Below are 24,574 nucleotides of genomic sequence, written 5' to 3' on the forward strand. Positions count from 1 at the left end.
ATGAATAATTCCAACATATATGGAGGTACAAATAAGGATAAAAAAGATGATAAGGATAGTGATACCGATGTGGAGTTCGAAACTGAAGATTACTAGATAAGTTTATTATATATTATTGCTATTATTAATAGTATTATACTTGTTTATACAATTATCACGCCTATGACGAATATACGATAATTTTTTGTAATATATGATAATTTTAAGGACGAAAATCGATAATTTTGTTCTCCGAGGTTGGCAACGCTGTGTTATTGCCGCTAGAGAGGAGCGTCCGTTTAGAGGTCATCCGCCCCCTAGCCTCAATTTCAAATGTTGGAAGCAGTAATGCAGATTTAGAAACCCTTTGATGAGCAAAATAATAATAATAATAATAAAAATGAACTCCTTATACGGAATAAATAAATCAGACTTTGATCACCATTTCTATTGACCGTAAGGAACTATTTTTTGGCCTAGGATTTCATAGGTGGATCTACTTTCGAGTTTCGGGCCAGCTTAAAATTCTGGAAATTGGGCCTAAGCAACGTTCCAGTTTTGATCATCTATATTTCCTCCGTATTTGTTCGGTGTAAGGACCAGGGTTGCCAACTTCTCTTAAGAAAAAATCGGGACGGAACAATCGGTGTTGGAACCTGCTCCCCCTCCCCCCCGAGAAAACTACACATACGGCAAGTCATTGAAAACAATGTAAATAATCAGCTGAATAACACGAACCTGAATGAATGCGGCACCTTATTTTTTCCCCACCCACTGCTCATCACTAAGTAAGCAATACCTGCAACAAATTCAAAGCAAACCAACTGCAATTTATTTAATATAAACAAAGTTTAAAGAGAAAACTGTATAGATTTTTTTTTATCACAAATGAGTTCATAACATTGTTAAGGAATTACTAACAAGAAGTATTACTGAAATCAAGTCTTATTTTTTGGCTATTATCATGCAAAAAATTCAAATCAAAGTAATTGCAATTTATTTAACATAAACAACGTTTAAAAGAGATTGCAAAAACAATATTTTTAGTGCTGCATGGAATATACTATCATCATAATAGGCTGGATTAACAACTCAAAACAATTAGGGAACAACTATAAATTAAAGACAAACTGCTAATTTTTTATGAGTCAAAACACACATTTGTTACAAGTGATTCTGTACATAAAACTGCATGTAAAAGAATGTTATTTCTTTGTAAAAATGGCACAGTAAAATATTAATTAACTTTGAAAATCGATAAAACGGGACAATATGCGTCCCGACGAATGTCCGGTCGGGATGCGGGACAAATAAGTCAGAAATCGGTACAGTACCGACAGAATCGGGCTGGTTCGTAACCCTGGTAAGAACCTCAAACTTGTTCAGTTGGACTTTGCTTATCTAAAGGTTTCTAAAACTGCCTTACTGTCCCCAAAATCTGAGATTCTGGTTGGTGTTGGGGGCGGCTGGCTGCCCCATTGCTGCCCCTGTCTAGCGGCTGTCATATGAAACTATCCTACGCCATTTTATGTGGTTTTAGTTACATTTATCTCGGACTCCTGACTGCGAAGATACTACGTTTTGAAATAGAAGTCATTTCCTGAGTAAAACTGAACCTTATTGAAAATGGACTTGGATCCATTGTACTCTGAACGCCCCAAACATTACTTTTCTTCAATAAATTATGAAGGCTTGAAAAAAGGAACCAATTACATAGGCTTGCAGAAAATATTCTAAAGTTAACACAACGCGAAGTGTGCTCCAAATATTACTTTTCGAAAATTCATTATTTTAAAATAATTTTATTAGCATCAGTGTTCTCAAATAATAATGAAATTTTGCAACTAAAAACTCACCCGCCTCAAAATCACAATAGGTGAATTTAGCCCCTGAGGACATAACTAGAAAATTTTCAGAAACAGTAACTTTGAAATGACTTGTCTCAGGGCTAAAATAGCCGCACAAGCGTATTTCTGGTAAAATTTTAACCTTAAAATATGTAAAATGATTCCCTTTCCATTTGAAATTTCGACTTGCAATCAAAGATGGCCGTCATGATGCTTGATAGCACCATCTGAAGTATCAGACCACTTTCAAGTTTCATCATTCTCCCTCAACCCGTTCTCAACTTACAAGGGTGTTGAGGACTTTTATTTCACCATGTATATTGATAGATGGTGTGAAATCTCCATAGTAGGTAGATTTTAAAATTTACCTAAAAAGCTTATTACAACCAAGAAAGTACTTATGAGAATTACTGGCAAGAGAGTGTAATAAAAGTGGGTCGTAATATGAAAAAAGTTGAAATTTACTAATCTATTCTGAAATATTCTGTACCCAACACATCGTAGTCTTAGCAGGGATACAGTAAATGAAAACGTTGGCTACAAGCAGTGGTGCGATTCAATCGGTTCCGACCGGTTAGCTAGAGCCGGTTGTTAAATATTCCGAGTTCGCAGAACCGTTTGTTATAACCAGACATAGCAGTAAATTTTAGTTTAACTGTCTTTGTTTTTAGAAATTCTCACAGCTAAAGGGTTAAACACATGATTCCGAGAAACAAAGTATAAAAGATTTATTTCTTAATCTCAAATGCTCAAATATCAAGAATGAAAACTGGGATCACATGAGTGTAGTGATAAGGGTTATTTAAGTCTACGTATATTTGAAACGCATACATATTATCAACACTTGCCGATCCATTGCTGGATTAAGGTCTTTCCAATACTTTTTGACAACCATCTATGCTGGGTAATTTGTTTCTTAGATATTTGCAGTAGTACCTAATTTCGTCACACCACCTTATATTAGAATGCTGTGTAGGTCGATTCTTGTCCCTTGTGGTATCCAGTAAAAAACCGTTTTTTTTCTACCTTGTACGGTTTGTTTCCTAAGAGAGTTATATCTTGTCCATCTACTCTCTCTCTCTCTTATATATATATATATATATATATATATATATATATATATATATATATATATATATATATATATATATATATATATATATATATATATAATGATATGTATGTATATATACAGAACCGGTTGTTAAAGAATTAGAATAACATCACCGATTTCTAGTAAAGAGCAAGAAATCTTAACAAATAAGTTATTACCCGATTTTGAAATATATGTTTAAAATCATGTTTTAAACTGTTCAAAATGTTTAAAACATGTTTTTGTGTGCGTGTGTGTTTTAAAACATGTTTAAAAAACATCTTTTTCATGTTTTGAACACATGTTTTGTTCTTTTTTTTTAATGTATTTTTTCCAACCCTGGTTGCTGGTGTGGGTATATCCAACATACTACCTGGTGTTGTGGCAGTTCAGTTACACCGTGAATTTGTGTAAGGACAGAGTGAACATGGGAACTCCAGAGAGTGTCATAAGAGCGTGTATGCTGTACGAGTTCAAACTGGGGTCAAACATCAGTGCAGCGGGTGGAAAATATGCCAGGCATTTGGTGATGGTGTTGTGACTACGCGTACAGTGCAACCGGTGGTTTAACAGGTTTAAGGACGGTGACGAAACACTCCAAGACACACTACGTGCCGGAAGACCAACACATGTACAAGATGAAGATCTTCAGGCAGCAATTGAGGCGAACAGTGGTCAGACATGTGAGGAATTGGGAATACAATTAAGTGTGAGTGAAGAAACCATTCGGCAACACCTCCATCAACTTGGGAAGCACTACAAGTTGGGCCGATGGGTCCCACGTGATTTGACTCCGGACCAGAAGGCAACGCGAGCAGGCACCTGTGTTTCTGTGCTATTTCTTCTGAGGAAGGACCCATTTTTGGACGGGGTGTTGCCATGTGATGAGAATTGGGCCCTATACGAAGCTTCACGGCGCCGTCATCATTTGTTAGCACCCCATGAACCGGTTCCAAAACAACCGAAACCAGCACTACACGAAAAGAAGGTCCTTCTGTGGGATTGGTGAACTGCTAGCGGCATCGTGCATCGGGAACTGCTACCAGTTGGTCAGAGCATCAATGCAAATGTGCAGTGTCAGCAGTTGATCCAAGGCTAGACCAGAGATAGTCTTGGCTTACCTTTTATATGGTATTTTATTTCTTGATTAACTACTGGCAGTATCAGAATGAAATTTGATGTGGAGGTAACCCATTGTATAGGAAATAAAGCTCACTATATTTGGTGGCCAAGATCGGTCAGGGACAGGCTCGTCGTGGCTTGACATTCATGTGGTACTTTATTTCTCGGTGACTACTGGGCAGATCTAAACCAAACTTGGTGGGCATTATCCCATAATCTACGAAATAAAAATTGCTATATTTGTTGGCCGGGCTCGGCGAGGGACAGACTCAGCTTGACAAAAGAAGCTGTGTTCTACAGTTCTGCATGCCAGGAGCTTCTGAGTTCGATTCAACTCGGCTTGTTAAATTAATCATGTATTTTATGTATCTAAAAGAAAATGACGGAAATTATGTTCTGCAATATTGAAGGTTGAGTTTGAGAAAAGTCTTTACAAATTCAAAGAAGGGTGAACTGAGATAATGTACTTATTTGTAAGCGTGTATTGGTATACAATCTTTTTCCTCATATTGTATTTCGTTTATCAATGCAAAACTTGGTACACGCATTTCTTATCCCCTATAGTATTTTTTGCGATACATTTGGATTGTGTGCTTTTACCCGGGGACACTACAAAAAGGGATCCAAAGTTGATGGAAGGGATTTCTGGAGGGAATTTTCCAGACATTTTTCCAATTTTCCTTATTCAAGTACGTTTTGGGCCACAATACATAACCCTCTGGAAAGATTGTTCCATGCTGAAGAGAATGAACTTTAAATCATGACTTTTCAATGAATAGTGTTGATGCAATAGCTATTTCACTACGAGTCTACGATTTTCTTTATACTAACAGGCTTAATGGGCCCCAGGAACTTACTCCGTTGTCCATGGCACCTAATTTTTTGTGCATGAATGTATCTTTGTTATGCTTATCGAATGGACTGGGTTTGATTAGGATGTCCAGATGACAGGTTCATGTCCGTTCCTTGTCATAACAAAATTATATATAAACGATATCAGATGATAGTGCAAATCTGTTTGTCAGAAATACTGACTTTTACCGACAATACTCAATGTATACTAAATATTTGCATCGCCCGACTTGAACGAAATTTGCACCACAGAATCTACAACTGCATAACGAATGCTGAACTTAGTTTGAATATCCCAACACAATTAGAGCTCCTCCATGGCTAAGCGGTTAGCGTACGCGCCTTTGGCGTGGGAGACCCGGGTTCGATTCCCGGCGGGAGCTCATGTGGTTCGGATTCCACGTTAATCAGTAGGTCCACGTCTCATATAGCCTCGCTGCTGAAAGGGACGCTAAACTAAAATCAACTCAACCCAACACAATTATCACCACAGAGAGCCCGTTGATCATAGTGTTTGTAGAACCAGTAATGATTTCAGAGGGAATTTCCTTTTGGAGCAGCAAAATTTCTCTCCGGACCCATACCTCTATTATACTCGATGCAGGTTACCAATAGTCGCACTGATCTACCTTTCCCCTCGGGGCATTGAAAGTCCTCCCTCCTTCGGGAGAAATCTTCTGAAATCATCACAGTGTAAACCCTTATTATTAGTAATGTAAAAGGTGTCGGGCAACATGATCCGTGGATTTTGTGCGAATTCGTTGTATCTGAATCACAGCCTGTACAATGATAGAAAGATGCCTGATGTGCAATAAGTTACTTCAAGTCTGTCAGTCTAGTGAGGTTGCAAAATTATTACTCATGTGTGTCGTGACATGTCAGTGTTTCATCGGTTGGTGGTGTACAGGATGAGAGACAGGGAGTTGCCACTGCAACGCAACGTGGAAGACCTGAACATAATTGTCGTTAGAACAATCCTAACTGATGAGAGGTTACCAGTGGAACCAGAGCACCTTTGGTTCTCCATAAGATCTCATAAACATTAAATAATCCATTTTTACATACAAGTCTACATTTTCACATTTAATCGCTCGGTTACACCTGACGCCTGCTCATCGCCGAGAACATCTTTGGTAGTGTACGTAGAGACTAGACGATGATACTAAAAAACAAGAGTTTCTTTCTGCCTTGGGCACAGTGATGGCTGTGAGCGCGTCCATAGACGTGCAGATGAGTGATAAATCAAGTGCGTGTTCACACTCGGAATCAGAATCCACATCAGACATTCTGATATAGGAAGGCAATAAACTACAAACCTTATTCACCTCTGATATCCATTCAGGAGAATTGATAGTCCGTTGCAGACCGTCTCTTCTGGTCTTATGCGGACATTTTGCTGGCCCCATCTATCTGTATGATAAAATGTGTCCCCATACAGCCAAGGTAATCTGTGTTCTGTTTCATATACGCCTTCTAAACTTGTCCTACACTGTCTCCTGACCGAAGAAAGTATTGAGAAAGTATGGCACATTGTGGGATAGTCTTACAACTAGCTGGAATTCGGCAACGACTAGCCTTGTCATTTGCTAGTAATGCGAGTACTGTATGCTTACGAACATCATATATATATACAGTATGCGGCAAAACAAACAGTACTAAAATCACATCTTTGGCATTTATTTATTTATTTGTTGTACAACATAATGAAACATATTGTAAATTTAAGAAGACCGGTGCCTGCATATCATGTGTTCAAAATGTTGACCATTACATCGCGCACATTCTTCATAGCAGTCGATGGACATGTTAGTGAACACGGGTTGCTGGAACGACAGAACAATGAGCGAATCTTCTCTCTGAACTACGGTATACTGGTAGGAAAATTGCTTCCTTCAGCATACCCCATATGTAGACGTCTTGAGCCCTGAGGCCAGGGGAGTGGGAAGGATATGGGAAATCCATTTTACGGGAAATCAAGTGATGTCCAAACTCTCGTGGGCAGAAGGACAAGTGTCCCAGTTGCAATGTGGGCGGTAGCCCCTTCTTTCTGCATCCATTGTTATTGTAACGACAGATTTTTGGTGCGGTGGGAACCTCGCAAAATATGCAAAAATGGATCAATAATCAACTGGCGATCGATGTAGCGATCAAGGTACACATGACTTTCATCACTGAGCCATAGGTTACTAATGAAGACTTCATGTTCATATGCCATAGCTCCAGAGCAATGCAGTAGACGTGGGTGCTCATCTCCTGCAGTGAGATGTTGCTCCACACCGTATGAGCGGAAATATTGCTCGTCAATGAACACCTCCTCCTAACATTATCTTTGAGCCAAGTGCACACTACGCTAGTCCACACACGACTGAGCACACGTGTGATGCTCACAGCTTATACCATGTTGCATCCGTACGCGAATTTCAGTACTGTTTGTTTTGCCTCATACTGCATATATATATATATATAGGTGTGTGTGTGTGTGTGTCTATTCCTACCGTCACCTTTTTATTACACTAAATTTGGGCGAGAGATTCGTAAATCCTACTGGCTGTTTTTAAATGCGTTTCTATAATTGTATACATTACAAACTGTACTTATTAACATATTGAAGGTTTGAAAAAGAAAAAAGCTTACTTCTGTATGAAGTAAAATGTTAATGTATTTGCTTTGCAGTAAATATGGCTGTACTGTGAATCTAAATTGGAGATGAACCCGCGATCAGCCGCGCCTTATGGAGTAAAGCCATCGGTCGCGTGTATAGATTTTTTCTAACTCACCATTTTATCTTTAATATACGAAGATACTAATTCTGGGCACGCACGTTTTCAGCATTTCTGAAATGTTGCAGTCTGATTGCTAGGGATGCATTCGAGTCGAGTCGAGTCGAGATTTAAGCCTGTCTCGACTCGTCTCGAGAAAATGTTGTCTCGACTCGTGTCTCGACTCGAAAATATGTTTCTGTCTCGACTCGACAGTCTCTGTCTCGACTCGACTCGAATTCGAGTCGAGACGTCTCGAAATTCGAGTCGAGACAAAATGTACGAGTTAAAATATACGCACACATCAGCCAGACCATCATGACTACCTACCTAATTGTCAGTATGTCGACTTTTGGCATGGATAAAAACGGCGACACGTCTTGGCATACACGCAATGATCCTTGATAGGTTGCTGGAGACAGCTGGCACCACATGTGCTCACTCAGGTCACCTAATTCCCGTAAATTCCGGGAAGGGGGGCGATGTGTTCTGACGTCACGTTCAATCACATCCCACAAGGGACATCACTCAAATGTCCGGCTCCAATTTCAATGAAACTTTTTTTGCTGATAGAAGGCATGTATGCATCATTACTTGTGATGACAAATTTTTGCCATGGTGCATGTTTTCTATTTTTTTAAATAACTTTTAAGAGTTGTGATGTGGTTATTAGAGATTACTACAGAAGTCCCTTACTATCCTTTGTAAACGGAGCGTTAATGAAGAAAAGTGAAGAAAAACCATGTGGATACATATAAGTCATGGGGGGAAGTCGTATGGTAGATATGACCTTGATGGCAGCCATCTTGAAATCCGCCATTTTGAATTAAGGTCAAGTTTTCAAAATGGGAATAGGGTAATATGATACATAATTTCGGGCTAGAATTTAATTAGAAAAATAATGGTGAGGTTAGTTTTAAGATACACCCATTTGGGGGAAAGTTACCGGCATATTAATTGTTTTTACTTACTGTGTGCGTAAGACCCTTCTTACTTTCGTCTCAAGACCTGTAAATCGATCGCAACGGCAGAGCCCGGTTTCGCACTAGTGTTTAGAAATCTTTAAACTCACTTGAGGCAATATTTGTCGATTATTGTATTGTATTTTGCCTTTAATTAAATTTGAACCCACTTCATGATCTTGTGTAAAGTATCACTAAAAGAGAATTTCTGTTTTTATGGAGAACGTAAGCATAGCAATTATAAAAGGTGAGTAAGGTGCGTATGTATTTATAAGAAAGTTTATTTTACGAGTCTTTTGTGGTTCCGCCAACCTATTCTTTAGTTGTTTTTTTTTTCAAAATACTCATATCTCATAAATAAAAGAGCTATTATAAAATCTCTTACCACTATTCTTTAATACTTATAAAATTTTATTTATTGTAAAAGCACTGGCGAGATATTTCTTATCGCCCACTAAAATTATGGTGGAGCTCCTTCGTGGCTAACGGTTAGCATACTTGCCTTTGGCGTGGGAAACCTGGGCTTGATTCCCGGTGGGAGTTCATGAGGTTCGGATTCCACGTTAATCAGTAGGTCCACGTCTCACATAGCCTCGCTGCTGAACGGGACGTTAAAATCAGAATCAATTCAACTCAAAATTAGTGTTTTGACTTTATTATGATGTCATTAGTTTAAACGCCCAACTGCCCAGTAATTATAAACATTGACTACATTATAAAATTGTAATTTGTGACGACTAAAATATCAGAAATTAAAGATTATTCTTTGGGTTTTGGAACATTTTGAAAAACGTGAAAAACTGGTACTGCACCGATACAACACACCTTTTGGATTTGTCATTGTGTAAAGTGATACAAACTAAAGAAGAATTACAACTTTATGAAATTGTATTAGGACTTATTATTTAGAAATAAACACCAAATAAGTGTAATAGTTCATATCCGTATCAAATACCAAGTTTATGATGAATCAACTACACAAAGTAGGATCCAAAAACGCTCATTGCAATTTGTTCCATCCTTCAGTCGAACCAGAAACTGAAACATAAAGAGTGACATTTTCTTTTTAAAGATACTTTGTCCAGCTAAGTATTGTGAAGGTTTATGTCAGTAGAAGGAATTGCATTCCATTATACAAGCGCAATTTCACAACTTTATGTACACATTACTAAATATCGAACACCCTTGTCCATATGATTAGCGTACGCGTCTTTGGTGCGGGAGACCTAGGTTCGATTTCCGATGGGAACTCCTGTGGTTCTGAACCCACGTTAATTTGTAAGTTCACGTCTCATATAGCCTTGATGCTGAAAGGGACACTAAACTCTAATCTAATACTAAATACAAATATTTAAAGAAAAATGATGACGCACCAAGATGACGTGAATTTGGCTATCAAATCCATTTTGTGTTTTCAGTTATTTTCTAGTAGTATTTTTTCTAGGCATCCTTTCAAAAGACAGTGATGCAAATTTCGTAACTGCGAATTCCTGTTAGAAGCCATGAAATTATCCGATTAGATGCAAAATTTCCCGTCCACTAAAATAGATACCGTAAATTTACAATATCTAACAATAAACAATTTTGAAAGATATCGCTTTCGAGGGAAAAAATGAAGTGAAATCTTTGAGTTTTACGTCCCACGGTTATGCCGGTTAGGCTAAAGGAGAGGGGTGATGATGAGAAATTAGTGAAATCGTGGAATGAAGAAAGTGGGAGGAACGGAAGAACCCCGAGGAAACCCACGCACACGGTGTTTGTCCACCACAAAGTTCACTTGGTACGAGCTGGGATCGAACCAGGGTCCCCAAGCACCAGAGGTGAACGATCTACCTCTGAGCCACTGCGGCCCCGCTTTAGAGGGGCCATGACGTATAGTTGAACTCATTCTCGTAGTATGAAAGGCATTATTTATAATTATGCATGATAGGATCACAAACAAAATTTAAAAATATTATGTGCACTTTCTTTTAACAAACATTATATTGTCTTTTATGGTGTGGAAGGGGATGTTATGTTCGAAAAAAAAGTCCTTAACACGATTCTTGTTGCTACACACTGCATGTTTCTAGCCACAGAAAAGATGCAGCGATAGGTAGGCTATTTTTCAATTGCTTTACATTAGCTTGATGTTTCAAGTCTTTTGTGTGTTCACTTTTACCACAAAAGAGCTCAATATTAACATGTCTTACATAGCTTTGGTTCGATTCTCAACACGGACTGCAACTACCTGTTAAATTGTGCATCCGAAAGGCACTCTTTGTTAAACCTCGTTTATCACCGCTCATCTTAATAATATATATAACTTCACCTCGAAGCAAATGTTGCATTTCTCTCTTTCATCCTAACACAAAACAAAACTAACCACAGCTGTGACACGAAGGAGCTATTTCAAAAAGAAACAAGCTGTGCTTCATAGAGATGTGTACCAAATGATAGAAGTATAAAGTATTGTTTTCTTTCCTGTTTATTGATATCAGTTGGTGTTCTTAATGAGTTTACTCATTAGTTTAGAAAGAGTATATATGGAATTTGGACATATGTTGTACGTATTCTCCTGAGAAATTGATGAGACCAGAAAAATTATAAGGACAGATGGAATAGGTTTAAGCGCATCTACGTGATTTTATCAAATATTTATTCTCCATAATGGTACCACGCGGAAAACTTGGTATAGGCCTACTTTTATCTTTGCCTCCCTCTGTTAGCAGTTTTGTATTATATATATCGGATGGTTTTGATATTTCTTCTGATCATTAAAACAACAATGGTACCTGTGTGCGTGCAGAAATGCAAAAGCACAAGGTAACTTCCTATTTGTTTTGGAAACAACAAACCCATTTCACGTGTGCGAGAGAAATTGAGCACAGCGAGATGGGGTCTTTACTCACGGTCAGTTCGCAGCAGGAGTCCATGGTAAAACTTTGGCTATCTCGAAAACACTCGCAAAACCTTACAAATACAAAAGACTGCGCTTCAAAGAAAGTTTAAACACAGATGTTTCAATTTTCTTTTAGCATCGTTCTTCAGCAAAAGAGTCGGTTCATTGTATTCGAAAAAGAGAAGGGAGAAAGGGTGAATTTATATTTTATGTGGGGGATAACGTTGTAAGTAGTATAAACAATACATACCGCTTCCGACTCTGTACGCATACACTAGCCGCGGAGTTCACACACACACACACAGAATCAGAGTCCTCACACACCAAGTGTGAGAGCTGTGCCACTGAGTCACAGCGGCCACGGGGCTAGGTCGAGTCCACTTTACGTTCATAGTTTCTTAGTACATAAATGTTACGATTATGAAATAGATTTTCCTTAATGAGCTGCATAAAAACAAAAGCTTTCGAAATGCACTAAACAATTAGCTCGATTTGAGTGTGAACTTAAAGTTATATCAGAGTGTAAATACGGATACGCACCAAAGCTCGAAAACTTAATACACTTTTTCTCCTATATAGTCAGCATGTATCAAGCAATCATTCAGCTTTCATTTGAGAGGATGGAAATCGAAGGGTCCTGAACAACTATGCTACTAATGTGCGGAATGTATTTATCTTACAGTGAATTGTTTTGATGCCAAGTGGCCTAACTCCAAAATTGAAATTTTCCAGGAGTGAAAGTTGAAGTTCAATATCTCATGAACAATCCATATTTCTTTTATGTTGGGAACCAAAACCATAACTACTGTATGTAGTTCATTGTTTTATAACTTAGTGTTTACAAAAATCCTTTTAAAAAATACCTATTCATAGAAGTGGATGGTACTTATCTGTACTAGTTCTTGGCATCCAAGCAGTCCATTTATTGTAATACTAGCTTAATATACCCATTCTTCGCATGGGGGCTGTATTTGGAAGTCAACACCTGTGGAAGTATCACCATTCATTTCAGTGACCGCGAAAACTATGGATTTGACACTAGTATCAATCAATAAGGGCTATTTATACATGTCTCGGTATTCCTCACCCGCTGACACCCGGCCCGCATACAGTAGTAGCTGAATTTGCAAGTCATCGCTGATGGAAGTGTCACCATTGATCTCAGCGACCGTGAAAACTATGGATTTGACACTAATGTCGATCAATTTGGATTACTTTTACTACATGTCTCGCTAAACGCCCCCCTGAGACCCCCTGGTTCCAATTTTGACAAAATCGCTTCGCCTTAGACTGGGACCTGGACCAAGGTATCCGTGAGCAAAATTTGGTAACTCTCGGTCAACTTGTCTGGTCCCCAGGTCGGTCCCAGTAAACGTCCCCCCCGAGACCCCCCTGGTTCGAAATTAAAAAAAAACGCTTCGTCTTGATCTGGGGCCTGGACTAAGGTACCCGTGACCAAATTTTGGGAACTCTCGGTCCACTCGTCTGGTCCCCAGGTCGCACAGACAGACAGACAAACACACAAACAAACTCTTTATTTTATTTATATTAGATAAGATATACTATGTAAAATAGTCTCGTATCATAATATGTGATGTACAACAAATGTTACATTATATATTATCCGTAGCTCGTGATATGCTGCAACATATTAAAGCCTCAGAATAGTTGGGCAAGTGAATAATCCAGAAGTTACGTAACCCTATTGCGTTAATGGGAACGAAAACACAATAATTATAACTATGCTAAATTACTATAGACTACCAACTGCTCATTCAGAGAATTTATGAAGTTCACTCTATCGCAATAGTTTTATACAAACTAGATTTAGACTACGGATAATAGTTTTATACAAACTAGATAATCAATTATTATTATTATTATCATTATATTTGCAGTACAACCAAATACAACGACATTAACTATTAGTTCTAATTAACTGAATTGAGCTGAAAATTAAATCTTGATCTTTAAAGATTAACTATTAATTTTATGCGTTCTGTACCTTTCTAAAGGAATAAAAGCTGGAATTGGTTTCAAGGCTGTTTCTGAGTGAATACTTTCTTCAAAATAATATTAAAAATTATAGAAAGATTTTCGAGACATTCGAGTCGAGTCGAGATTTTTAAGAGCCGTCTCGACTCGACTCGTGTTTCGACTCGAAAATTCGAGTCGAGAAATACGTTTGTCTCGACTCGTCTCGAATTTTACAAAGTGTGTCTCGACTCGAATCTCGACTCGAATTCGAGTCGAGTCGAGTCGAGATTCGAGACATGTCTCGACTCGAGCGCATCCCTACTGATTGCACCGAAACAACAATGTAGGAGTAAGGGAGGTATTTTAAAAACAACTTCAGTGAAAAAATAGAAGAAAAAAGTTATAGCTAAAAATGTATTATGGTTAGATTTTTTCTAGCGGCCGGACCGATCGCGGGTTAATATAAGTAAAAAAATGTAAAAAGCATGTGGTACCAAAATAACTACGAAACAAGGCGAATATAACGGTAATTGTAATGAAGAATGCTGTGACAATTTTAGAAAACAGGCAAAATGTAGAAACACGTTATTGCTTTTCGGTACCTGGATAGCATTGTTAATGAAGATCTTAAATGTGAATGGAAAATACGAAGCAAGAAAAGTAATGACGGAGGATCTTAAAAAAAAGAAGAGGGAAAGCATGTTATATGGGTCGCTGAAGACAATGTTACGTAAAGACTAATTAAATGTTCAGTACTATAATGTATGGAGCGGAAACGTAGGCATTACAAAAATACAACTCTCTGAATTTTGTGTGCATATATTAATGGATAAATTTAGCTGGGTGGAACAACAAACCAGCAAAGGGAATTGAGAATAATAGAAGATAAATATTGTAAGTAGAAATAGTTCAAAAGAAATTGTGTTCTGAGGGAGTGGTAGAAAAAATGGTAGAAGGAAATACGGCAGGAGAAAGAGACTACAAATAATATCTAGTATTTATGCGGATAAATTCTATGAAAATGAAGAAGTTGGATGAGAATCCTGGAATACATACCCATCAGTGATAGCAGATATTTATAGACGATAAATTGATTTGATAAAAGTGGAAATAGGAGCCATCTAACGTTTACTAATACAAAAAGTTCCCCAATTGCCGATGAATTTTGACATATACTTAGTTAAACCTACAATTATAATATGCTGTGATAATATCGTCCTTATCATTTTTACTTTCGAGCGACGAAAGGAGAGAGAAAATTATCTTGATCATAAAGAATAAGTTAATTAATAATTCGAGATATCAATGGATTTACAGGTTCCATAGCTCATAGACAGCGAAAAAGTGATTTTTTGACATCTGTCCGTCCTGATCCTACACTCACCCAGAAGGCATACCGTTTAACGTATCTCAACTAAATTTTAAATTTAAGGTTTTTACGTGATCCTCCAGGGGGCCGAATTTTCTTCCTACCTCTAAATATAAAAAATGCTATTTTCTCAGAAACGACTGTAATGATTTTGTTTATATTTCATAAATCAATTTTATGAAAACAACCCCATAATGAGGTATGTCATTTCTCTGGGAAAAATTGAGAAAGGGTAGTTTATTTTTGAAAGTGATTTTTTGGTACCATTCTCAAAAACGACTCACGCGATTTAGTTTATATTTCACAAATAAATATCTAATTAATAATCTGACAATTTGTCATAACTCATCTGACCTGAAAAAGTATATGAGGTGTAATTTGTTTTTTGGTGTGAGTTTTTCCGAACATTTTCTAAATTCAGGCGATTCTCTTCATATTTAGGGATGCGCCCGGGACGAGTCGAGACAGGATTTTCCTGACAAAATTCGAGTCGAGACACGGCTCTTCCAACAGAGAAATATACATTTTTCGAGTCGAGACATCACTTTTACAGCACATTTTCGAGTCGAGACAGCCACAAATCTTGTCTCGTGCGCATCCCTATTCATATTTAGTAAATAAATATTTCATTATTACCCTGATAATAAACTATAACTCAGTTGTCCTGAAAAATGTACGACGGGTAGTTTATTATTGGGGTGTTTTTTCGGACGATTTTCTCAAAAACGATTCATGCCATTTTGTTCATATTTCACAAATAAATATTTCATTATTATTCTTATAATCTTGTATAAATCATTTCCATGAGAATATCCACAAGGGGTAGTTTAGGTAGTTTATTCTCAAGGTGAATTTTTCTTTCCTTTTTTGACAATTTTGTTAAATATTGTTGATGCGATTTTGTTGTTATTTTATAAACAAGTATTTCATTAATAATCTATATATATAAAAGAGAACGTACAAAATCCTTTGTCCGCTCATCACGCTAATACGGCTGAACCAATTTCTTTCATTTTTGGGGGGTTATTAGGATTTGGACCCTAGATGGTTTTTATCATATCACTTTAATTTTTAATTACCAGTGTCTTGAGATAATTGACCATTCAGGTGTCCACAAATCCTTTGTTATTAGTTCATCATAGGTAAAAATAAACGTATTTATATGCAACCCGCATGACCGTGTCACTCGGCGGGTTAACATAAATGACAGGCGATATACAGCGGAAAATAGCTTGAATCTTCTGTTTAAAATTTTTTAATTGATTTGCTTATTTTTACAGACACTTTTACAATATGCCAGCACCGGGATGACCGCAGCGAAGCGGGGCGGGTTAACATAAATGACAGGCGATATAATGTTAAGATTTACTGCAATCTTCTATGGTTTTTATCATATCACTTGAAAGCGAAAAAGTAAAAATTATCTAAGTAACAAAGTTTATTGCGTTCCGGGGTGACCGCAGCGAAGCGGGGTGAACGCTGCTAGTCATAATATATAGCATAAGTTATTGTTTATGAAAGATCCACAAGCGGTAGTTTACTTTTAGAGGTTGGTTTTTACAGGTATAGTTTTCCGAAAATATCTTATACACAGAGAAAAATCCGTTCTCCGGACAGCGATATATTGTACAAATATACGGTATCCTCTTGCTTACTATAGAAATCAGTACGGAGCCTACGTTATCCATATGCTACATAGACGCTGCCCTTAGATGTTACATCATGCCGTTGCAGGATGTCTGGCATCTAACAGTTTTCCGTATATCACATGCATATACTTATATTACCTTCGTCAGCTATATGTTATATACGACCATTTGTATGTGAGATCCTAACCGGCTACATTGTTTCATATGGAAAGTACGTATAGATGGAACACTTATGCAGAAAGTATTATAAAACATGCGTTTTCAGTTATACGTCTGCTGTACGTTAAGTCCAAAAACTACAGGAATTACGCATGTAACTTATCTTTTTAGCCACCTACAATTTTTTTTTCTCAGTGTAATTTTGTTTGCATTTCATAAGAAAATGTTTCATTAATAACAGCAGCACAACACGAATAATTTAAGGAAATTGAGAGAGGAGCTTTAGCATGATGGCCCTACCTTTTATTAAAATAGCAGAGATGCCAATGGATGGAAGGTTAAGTTTATAAGTTCTACAGCACATTCCACGTAAAAAACTAATTCTGGTTTATTGAAATATTAGTAATCTGTCAAAATTCACCAGTTCTCACTGAACGTACTGTGTTTTCTTTCAGGCTAAAGGATTATCCCTATTGTTTTTTGTTAAATCTAGTCAGAGGACTTTGGATGAATTTACCGCAACATAAAAACATTCTTAAGGACAAGATTTATAAATAATAATAACTCAATGTTTATTTAACATGTCTGCTTTCTTTGATGCCAATTCCGACACTGGGCTCTTTGTAGGAACTGAAACAAGAAGGGGCTAAATTGATATCCTGCTCTAAGAAAATGTTTTAGTGTAACTTTAAAAAATCCGATTTTCGTGTATATATTTTGGGTCGAGTACACTGAAAAAGAAATTGTAGTTTAAATTACCAAATATCAATGTAAAATCGTTTACCCTTCATTTTATAAGTTGATATACATTTCCTTAGATGAAATTACAAAATTTGTTGTTTTCTTTTACAAATTTACAGTAAATTTATAAGAAAAATGATTTTTTTTATTGATAAAAATGCAATTTTGTACCATTTCATATTAGTAATTTTACTTTATAGGTGTAAATTGATTTACATAGAGGTTTGACAAACAGATTACTACCGTTTTTGTAAACTTCCCTATGAAACTTTTTACAGTGCAACTCCCTCATCGCTATGTGGAAAACGTACGCGCTTTTGGCATTGGAGAAACAGTTTATTTCCAGATGAGAGCTCATGTGGTTCGAATTTCACATCAAGGTGTTGGTCCATGTCGCATATAGCTTCGCTGCTGAAAGAGACTCTAAACTCAAATCAAATCAAATTTCCATTGAGGCTTGAGAGTGACCCCTGCTTGCATTGGGGTCGAAATCGATTGAAGAGGAAAGAGTGAATTTTCCCAACTGAAAAAAATAAAATTATTGAAATATAAAACCATTGAAAGCAATAACCGGTAGTTTGCATTTAGTAGATATAGTTCCCATTTCAATTCGGGATTAGGACACAATTTATTCAAGGAACGGAAATAAGGGACAAAAATATTTCCTTTTCATCGCCAAAATATTTCAACCTTCATTGAAAGAAAATCTCTTCTCTTGATTTGCATAGTTGACAGTGATGAATTCAGACATTTTCATGAAGCTTAAGAAGAAGAGAAAAGCATTTCCTGTAATTCTTTTTGCATCTAGATTAAACAAACTGAAATATTCAAAACATATTTCAGCAATTTGTTTGCTTCGAGGGTGAGGCTATCCAGAATCTTCCCTTGAATTCATCCGATAGGCCAGTATTGTATTCAAATTTAACTTTTAAGCTTTCGAAGGAAAAGGTACGAAATTTTATATATGAGAAATTTTCTGATACCCAGACTATGAGTGTTTTATGCATTTGCACGAATTTGTTACACGCATGCAAGGGAAGAAGAGAATTAATTTTCTGTACTTTCGTATGTTGCATCTTACATAAAAATCAAAAACTAGATGGTCTTCGCTACAGTGCATATACAAACTGGGGTAGTTTATGTCCTAATGAACGTTTGAAAATTCAGTCCCAAAGTGAATTAGTGATAAAGAAAATGTTATTATAAAAATGAATAAAAATAATTCCGTAAAATGTATTATTACGATAAGAACAATCTAGAACACGATAATTCTTGGTATAATGATATGACATACTTCTAGTTGGTTTCTATAATCTGGACTTCTAAAAAAAATACCGGAAGAGAGGGAGATTTTATTATAATTGGGTATTTCTCTTGAACTGTTGGATTACATACACAAAATTGGGTATATGAAGGCCTCTTGCTGCACAAAACACTTTTTCTTTTTTTGTTAACTTGAATGTTAATAGAAAATAAACTAATCGCTGAGCAAAGCAAACTAATATAAAACTAATCTCTTCTGACAGTTTCGTCAACTAACCACTTGGCTTCATCAGACACCATCTGGAAGTGTCTGATGAAGCCAAGTTGTTAGTTGTCGAAACTGTCACAAGAGATTAGTTTTATAATAATAAATTGATTTGCTTTGTTGAGCGATTAGTTTATTTTTAATTGTAGCATGTAATAGGCAAAGCTGGTATGTACAATGAAGAATACTAAACTTTAACGAAGTCTGCGAATTCCACCCCGAAGGAAATATAAAAAGTTAAAGAGGTATGCGTAATATATGTTGCTTTTGAGCTGTTTGATATGTGAAAAAAACATAAATATGTCATTTATTTGAACGAATTTATATTAGAGTTTAGAGTCCCTTTCTGTACCAGAGCTATATGAGACGTGGACCCACAGTTTAACATGGAATCTGATCTACATAATCTTCCACTGGAAGTCGAACTCGGATCTCCCACGCTAAAGACACGCACGCTAACCATACAACACGAGAGATCCCTTAACATGAAAGATGGTGGGGAAAGGCGCAAAAAGTATTGTTTGCTATAACAAACAAGGACCCTTATTATTATTACAATTATTAAATATATTTGTCGTGGTAATGACACTGGTAGTATATTAATTAGTTCTTTTTTTTTGGGGGGGGGGGATAAACTCTCAAACCATTCTTAAAAATCTTCACTATGAATTTAAAAGAGTACCGGTATCTCTATTGAGGATTCAGACTTCAAGTTTTTTGTTTCTGTTGAACAAGAGCTGGCAGGTCCACATTTTACACAGCCTCGGTTCTGAAAGTGAGATGGATTTCATAAAGGACCACTAAATTAATTAATAGAAGAAACTTGAGAGGATTCCTTATTACCAATGATTATTTCAGAACATTCATCTCGGAAGGGGGGGGGTTCAATAAACTGGCGGTGAAAGTAATACTGTGAAAATACTATTAATTATTCCAGGTTGAGCACGATGGGACAAATAGCCGGGAGGAAATTTCGTAGCTCCGGAGGAATTTTCTCCCGCGCTATCCCCCGAAATCATCACTGATTACTACACAGGTTTTGCTGAATTGAAAGTAGTTATGACTAAACTCCACTACCAGGTACAGAGCTTTTTCTTTGTCTTTATTTTAACCAGGAAAGATTGTTGGATGACATGTGTAATTTTGCTCATGTCAGTTCAAATATAATTTCTTCTCTTTAGTGGAAATTATGTCATTGATCGATCAAGTTCTTTTTTTTTTTTTTTTTTTTTTTTGTTCTGAGCTCAATTTCTCTGTTACATTATATCAAAATAAATAATTCCTTATCGTTTCTATCACAACCAAATTAATTTCCGTATTCAGGAAGAAAGAAAATTAGGCGCACTAGCATCCCTACGAACACTTCATTTTGAACTATGGACATGGAAGATTTATCGGAAAAAAGTTTAAAAGACTGTAACTTCAAAAACATACTAACAACGCTTAATGTGTAGGAAGAAAGAAATTTTATCTGTAGAATATATATAGAGAGAGTGAGATGTGAATAGTTGTAGTTCGTGAATAATCTCCCGACCTATACTTGTTACTACTTCTGCGTAAGAAATACACCACTGTTTACCGAAGTTTATTTTCACCACATGAAGTTTTCGGAAGAAAAAAATCTCGGGTTTATATTTATAAGTAGTAATTAAACTTTTTGAATTTAATGCATGAATAATGAGTACTTAGAGGTGAGCGTATCTTTCGATTTTTTTGTAACTTACCGTCTTTGCAAGGCACTTGAAGCCATTCGCCTCTTACTCGAGCAGATATCTTCATGATTAATTTCTGATGTTCAGCAGCTGCTTGTGGGGACGTAAGGACCAAGACTGACACTGAGGCAAAGGTTTCCACTGCAACGTGCAAGATCTCCGTAGCAGGTCAAAGGTGTCCCGCAATCCTGTTTGTTCTGTCATGGGCTCTGAACTATCAAGGATAACTTTCCTTCTGTTTCATTATTTATGTCTTGCAGGACATCTTGCAGTTACTAAGCAGAATTAAACGTTAGTTTATTCTACCTTGTCATTAGTTGTTAGTTCTACTACCTGGTTAACAAGTAAACTACTTCTTTTGATTGTCTGATTGATCTTTTGTTTCACGTTATTTCCTATTTAAAATGTGAACTATTTTTTATTATTAGCAGAAACACGTATTTAAAAAATATCAAACCGAAAAGTAGAAGTTTCTAACGTTAATTTATCGCTCCGTCCATAGTCATCAAGGTCACATGCAAAGGTCAATATTAAAAGAGGAAATGTAGGGAAAGCAGGATCACCTACACAAAAATGTCTAGCATTAATGTCAAAAAAGGGTAAATTATCACAAGTTCAAAAATACAATTCAATTGTTCAGAGTAAGACGAATGAGTATGACGTAAACTGAAACGTGACAAGGATAGATAAGTTTGTCATCACCTTGTAGTTATCATTGGCTGGAATTTTAAAACTTAACACGTGCCTGATAATAGATTGTGTAATTAATTTAAAGTAGTAAGTCTTTAAAGTTTCTGATTTAAAACTAGATATAATTGTATATTATTATTATTATTATTATTATTATTATTATTATTATTATTATTATTATTATTATTATTATTATTATTATTATTGTTATTATTATTATTATCCCAGAACTGATGGGCAACGTCAAAGAGCAAAATTCTCCGTCTTTTTGTTTTAGTTCTTGAAGTTTTTGTGTTTTGCACCTTTACGCAACACCGAGGTTATGAACGACAGGATTTACTCTTAACATGGGCTCCGAACTACAACAGACACGAAAAGGGTTGGTGGGTGCACAGAATATCATGCAAGATCGACCCTGACAGTATAGCCCATAACCATCACACTACTTTACCCTCAGGAGAGCTGGATTACAAGACTACAAAGCGGCTCCGCCTATTCTGTTTTAGTCAAACTCTTGCGAGCTGACTCTCTCTATTTTTTATATTCTAAACTATATTCTTATCAAGAAGCAAAGTAGTGAAATAGTGATACCCAATGTAGATGAGCAAGATGCCGATGAAACATTAGTTCACATGTCAAGTCAAGACTAAGAATAATGTCACTGTCTCGAAGAATAATGAGACTACAGACAATAACCATAAGACATGTAACTCAATAGAGCAGAAAATAAACAAAGTTATTAGGCAATCAGATGATTTTGCGTTCTGGCAACCCTGATATAACTACCACCCCTGAAATTTTGAAGTACCTTTTTTTGACTACGGGCATATAATTTGGAGTACTTACCAACTACCTGTATAAAAATTGTTGCGGAATTACCGCAGAATTCTGAAACATGGATATTTTGATAGGACACATACTAGTTTCTAAGTGAAGTCTTGACCCGACTACGGTAGGTCCCATAGTATTGGACCTATGGACGTTTAAAGATCATCCTTTCATGTTTTCGGCAGTCTGTAACTCCGAAAGGAGGCACTTATGCACCTAAGTTAGTCTATAATTTTCGTCTTATCGTAGTGTCAAGAATCACCTCCCAAATGTTGGCGGTGTTGTTTTGAAACACTATATATATATATATATATATATATACAGGGGCGGATCCAGGATATGATCAAGGGAGGGGATAAACCATATTTTGCCGTTTTATCCAGTGCAAAGCAGAATTGAAGCCCATTTTATCTAGTGTATGCCTGAGCGTCAAAGGGGAAGGGGGGTCTATAGCCCCTATAGCCCCCCTTGGATCCGCCACTGTATATATATATATATATATATATATATATATATACTGTATGTTTCTAAAGGTCATTTACAACACATTTTGAATGTGATTGTACTCATCGCTATATTGATTCTGTACGAGATATATATACTCTGCCAATGAATATTTTTAACTAGCTGAAATGCCCGTTCTTTGCACGGGGAAAATAGGTTTATGAGAAATGTTTGAATCCCCTCCCTCCTTAAAATATTTATGACAATGGAAGTGTAATTATAAAAATAGAGAAGGTATTGTAGGTACTTTTGCCATAAATATTATCACACCCTATCCCTACAGAATACGTCTTTATTCAAATTGGTATACTTAAAAACCCAGCTTGAAGTTGGTACTAACAACCTTCCAGAAGTCATTTCAAACAGGTCAGACGCTTTCCTCACTCGGAAAAATATGAATTCGACACAAATTTTAAGTCATTTTTGATATTTTATTTTTCACCTCCTCCACCACCCTATCTGAAGATGGGGATGAACTTGAAATTAAACGAAATTGAGAGAGTCGCTATTCATTTCAGCGACTTCAAAAACTATGAATTTGGCACTAATATCAGTCATTCTTAGTTAGTTTCACATGTCACAATTTCAACCCTTAATAGTGATAATGGAGGCTGAACTTGAACTTAAATGGCACCTAGAGTGTCATTCTTTATTTAAGCGACCCCGAAAAATATACATTCGACACTACTATCGGTCATTTCTTATCATTTTTGTCTGCCTCTCCCATTCCTTTAGGAGTGCTCAGGGAATCTTGACCCCACTGAAAAATGAATTTGGACTTGATGAACGGCATCAGAACTGCCATCAATTAACCTAATGCCACAGAAAACTAATGATTAGACACTAATATTGGTCGTTTTCCATATTTTCACATAGCACCTTTTCGACTTCTGGGTGGCAATGAGGGCATAAATCGGAGTTAAACGACATCGGGTGTGTCACTATTTATCTGAGCGAGCCCAGATACTATGGATTCGACACTAATATTGGTCATTTCGATCTCTTTTATATGTCTTCTACCTCCCCCTCCTCTAGGTACGTTAGGGGGTCTTACCTTAACAGTATTTTTTCCCAGACTGTAAGTAATATGTGTACTAAGTTTGAAAATTTCTCCAAGTATTCGAGTTATGCTGGAACATACACACACATACTGTGTTGAAAGATTGCTGAGACGTCGTTCCATGCGTTATCAATTGGACCTCGAGCGAAGTAGCTCAAGTGATAGAGCGTTGGCTTCGCATTCGGGAGGCCGCGGGCTCATTTCCGCTGCCGACTATCTTGACTGGGGTTTTCTAGGGTTTTCCTAAGTTCTACCAGGCATATACCGGGATGGGACCTACTAAACAGGCCCTGGCTTATACCTTCCCAAATCCTTTCCATTGTTGTTGTTGTTTTTGTTAGATATCTAGTATCAAATGGCCTCTGAGCTTTATCTGGTGATTGTTAAATAAATAAAAATAAATAAATAATGCGATACACGGGAATTACCCACTTCATTTGGAGAATCCCTTGCGAGGCTGCTAAATGATTCTGAATCATGCAATCCTAAATAGAACACATTGCATCTTTAAGACAATAGCATACGGCTTCAGCTCTCCGGCTGGTAGTTTCGAAGATATTTAGTTCTTTAAGTTTATTTTCCCACGCTTTTGGCACACTATTGCCTGGGTCTGCAAGGCAACAAATTTAAGAAAAACTATCAATACCGCCTGTATATATGAAAGAAAGTGGACGGCACAATTTTCACGGACATAATTAGCATTTTCAATAGATAGAAATATTTATTTTGACACTTTCCTCAACATGAAGCCAAAAGATAATGTTCACGAAAAAGTTAAATGCGCACAGCAGAATCGTATATTCCATAGCCTAACCGAACAGTAATAGAAATGCTATGAAGAAATTAAACACAAATCTCCGGA

General features: G+C 36.7%; 1 protein-coding gene across 1 annotated transcript in view; it reads right to left on the reverse strand.

The window, feature by feature from the left end:
* LOC145688320 (histidine ammonia-lyase-like) overlaps positions 1-20,810 on the reverse strand; it is a 220,458-nt gene extending 199,648 nt beyond the window's left edge. Inside the window, exon 1 of the mRNA XM_081762365.1 lies at positions 20,643-20,810. Within this exon, the coding sequence (XP_081618491.1) occupies positions 20,643-20,697 (55 nt within the window). The 5' untranslated portion in view covers positions 20,698-20,810. The remainder of the gene's footprint in view (positions 1-20,642) is intronic.
* Between the last annotated feature and the right edge of the window lie 3,764 nt (positions 20,811-24,574).

The sequence above is a fragment of the Thermobia domestica genome, chromosome 6 (assembly GCF_964235325.1).
Source record: "Thermobia domestica chromosome 6, izTheDome1.hap1.1, whole genome shotgun sequence".
Lineage (NCBI taxonomy): Eukaryota > Metazoa > Arthropoda > Insecta > Zygentoma > Lepismatidae > Thermobia > Thermobia domestica.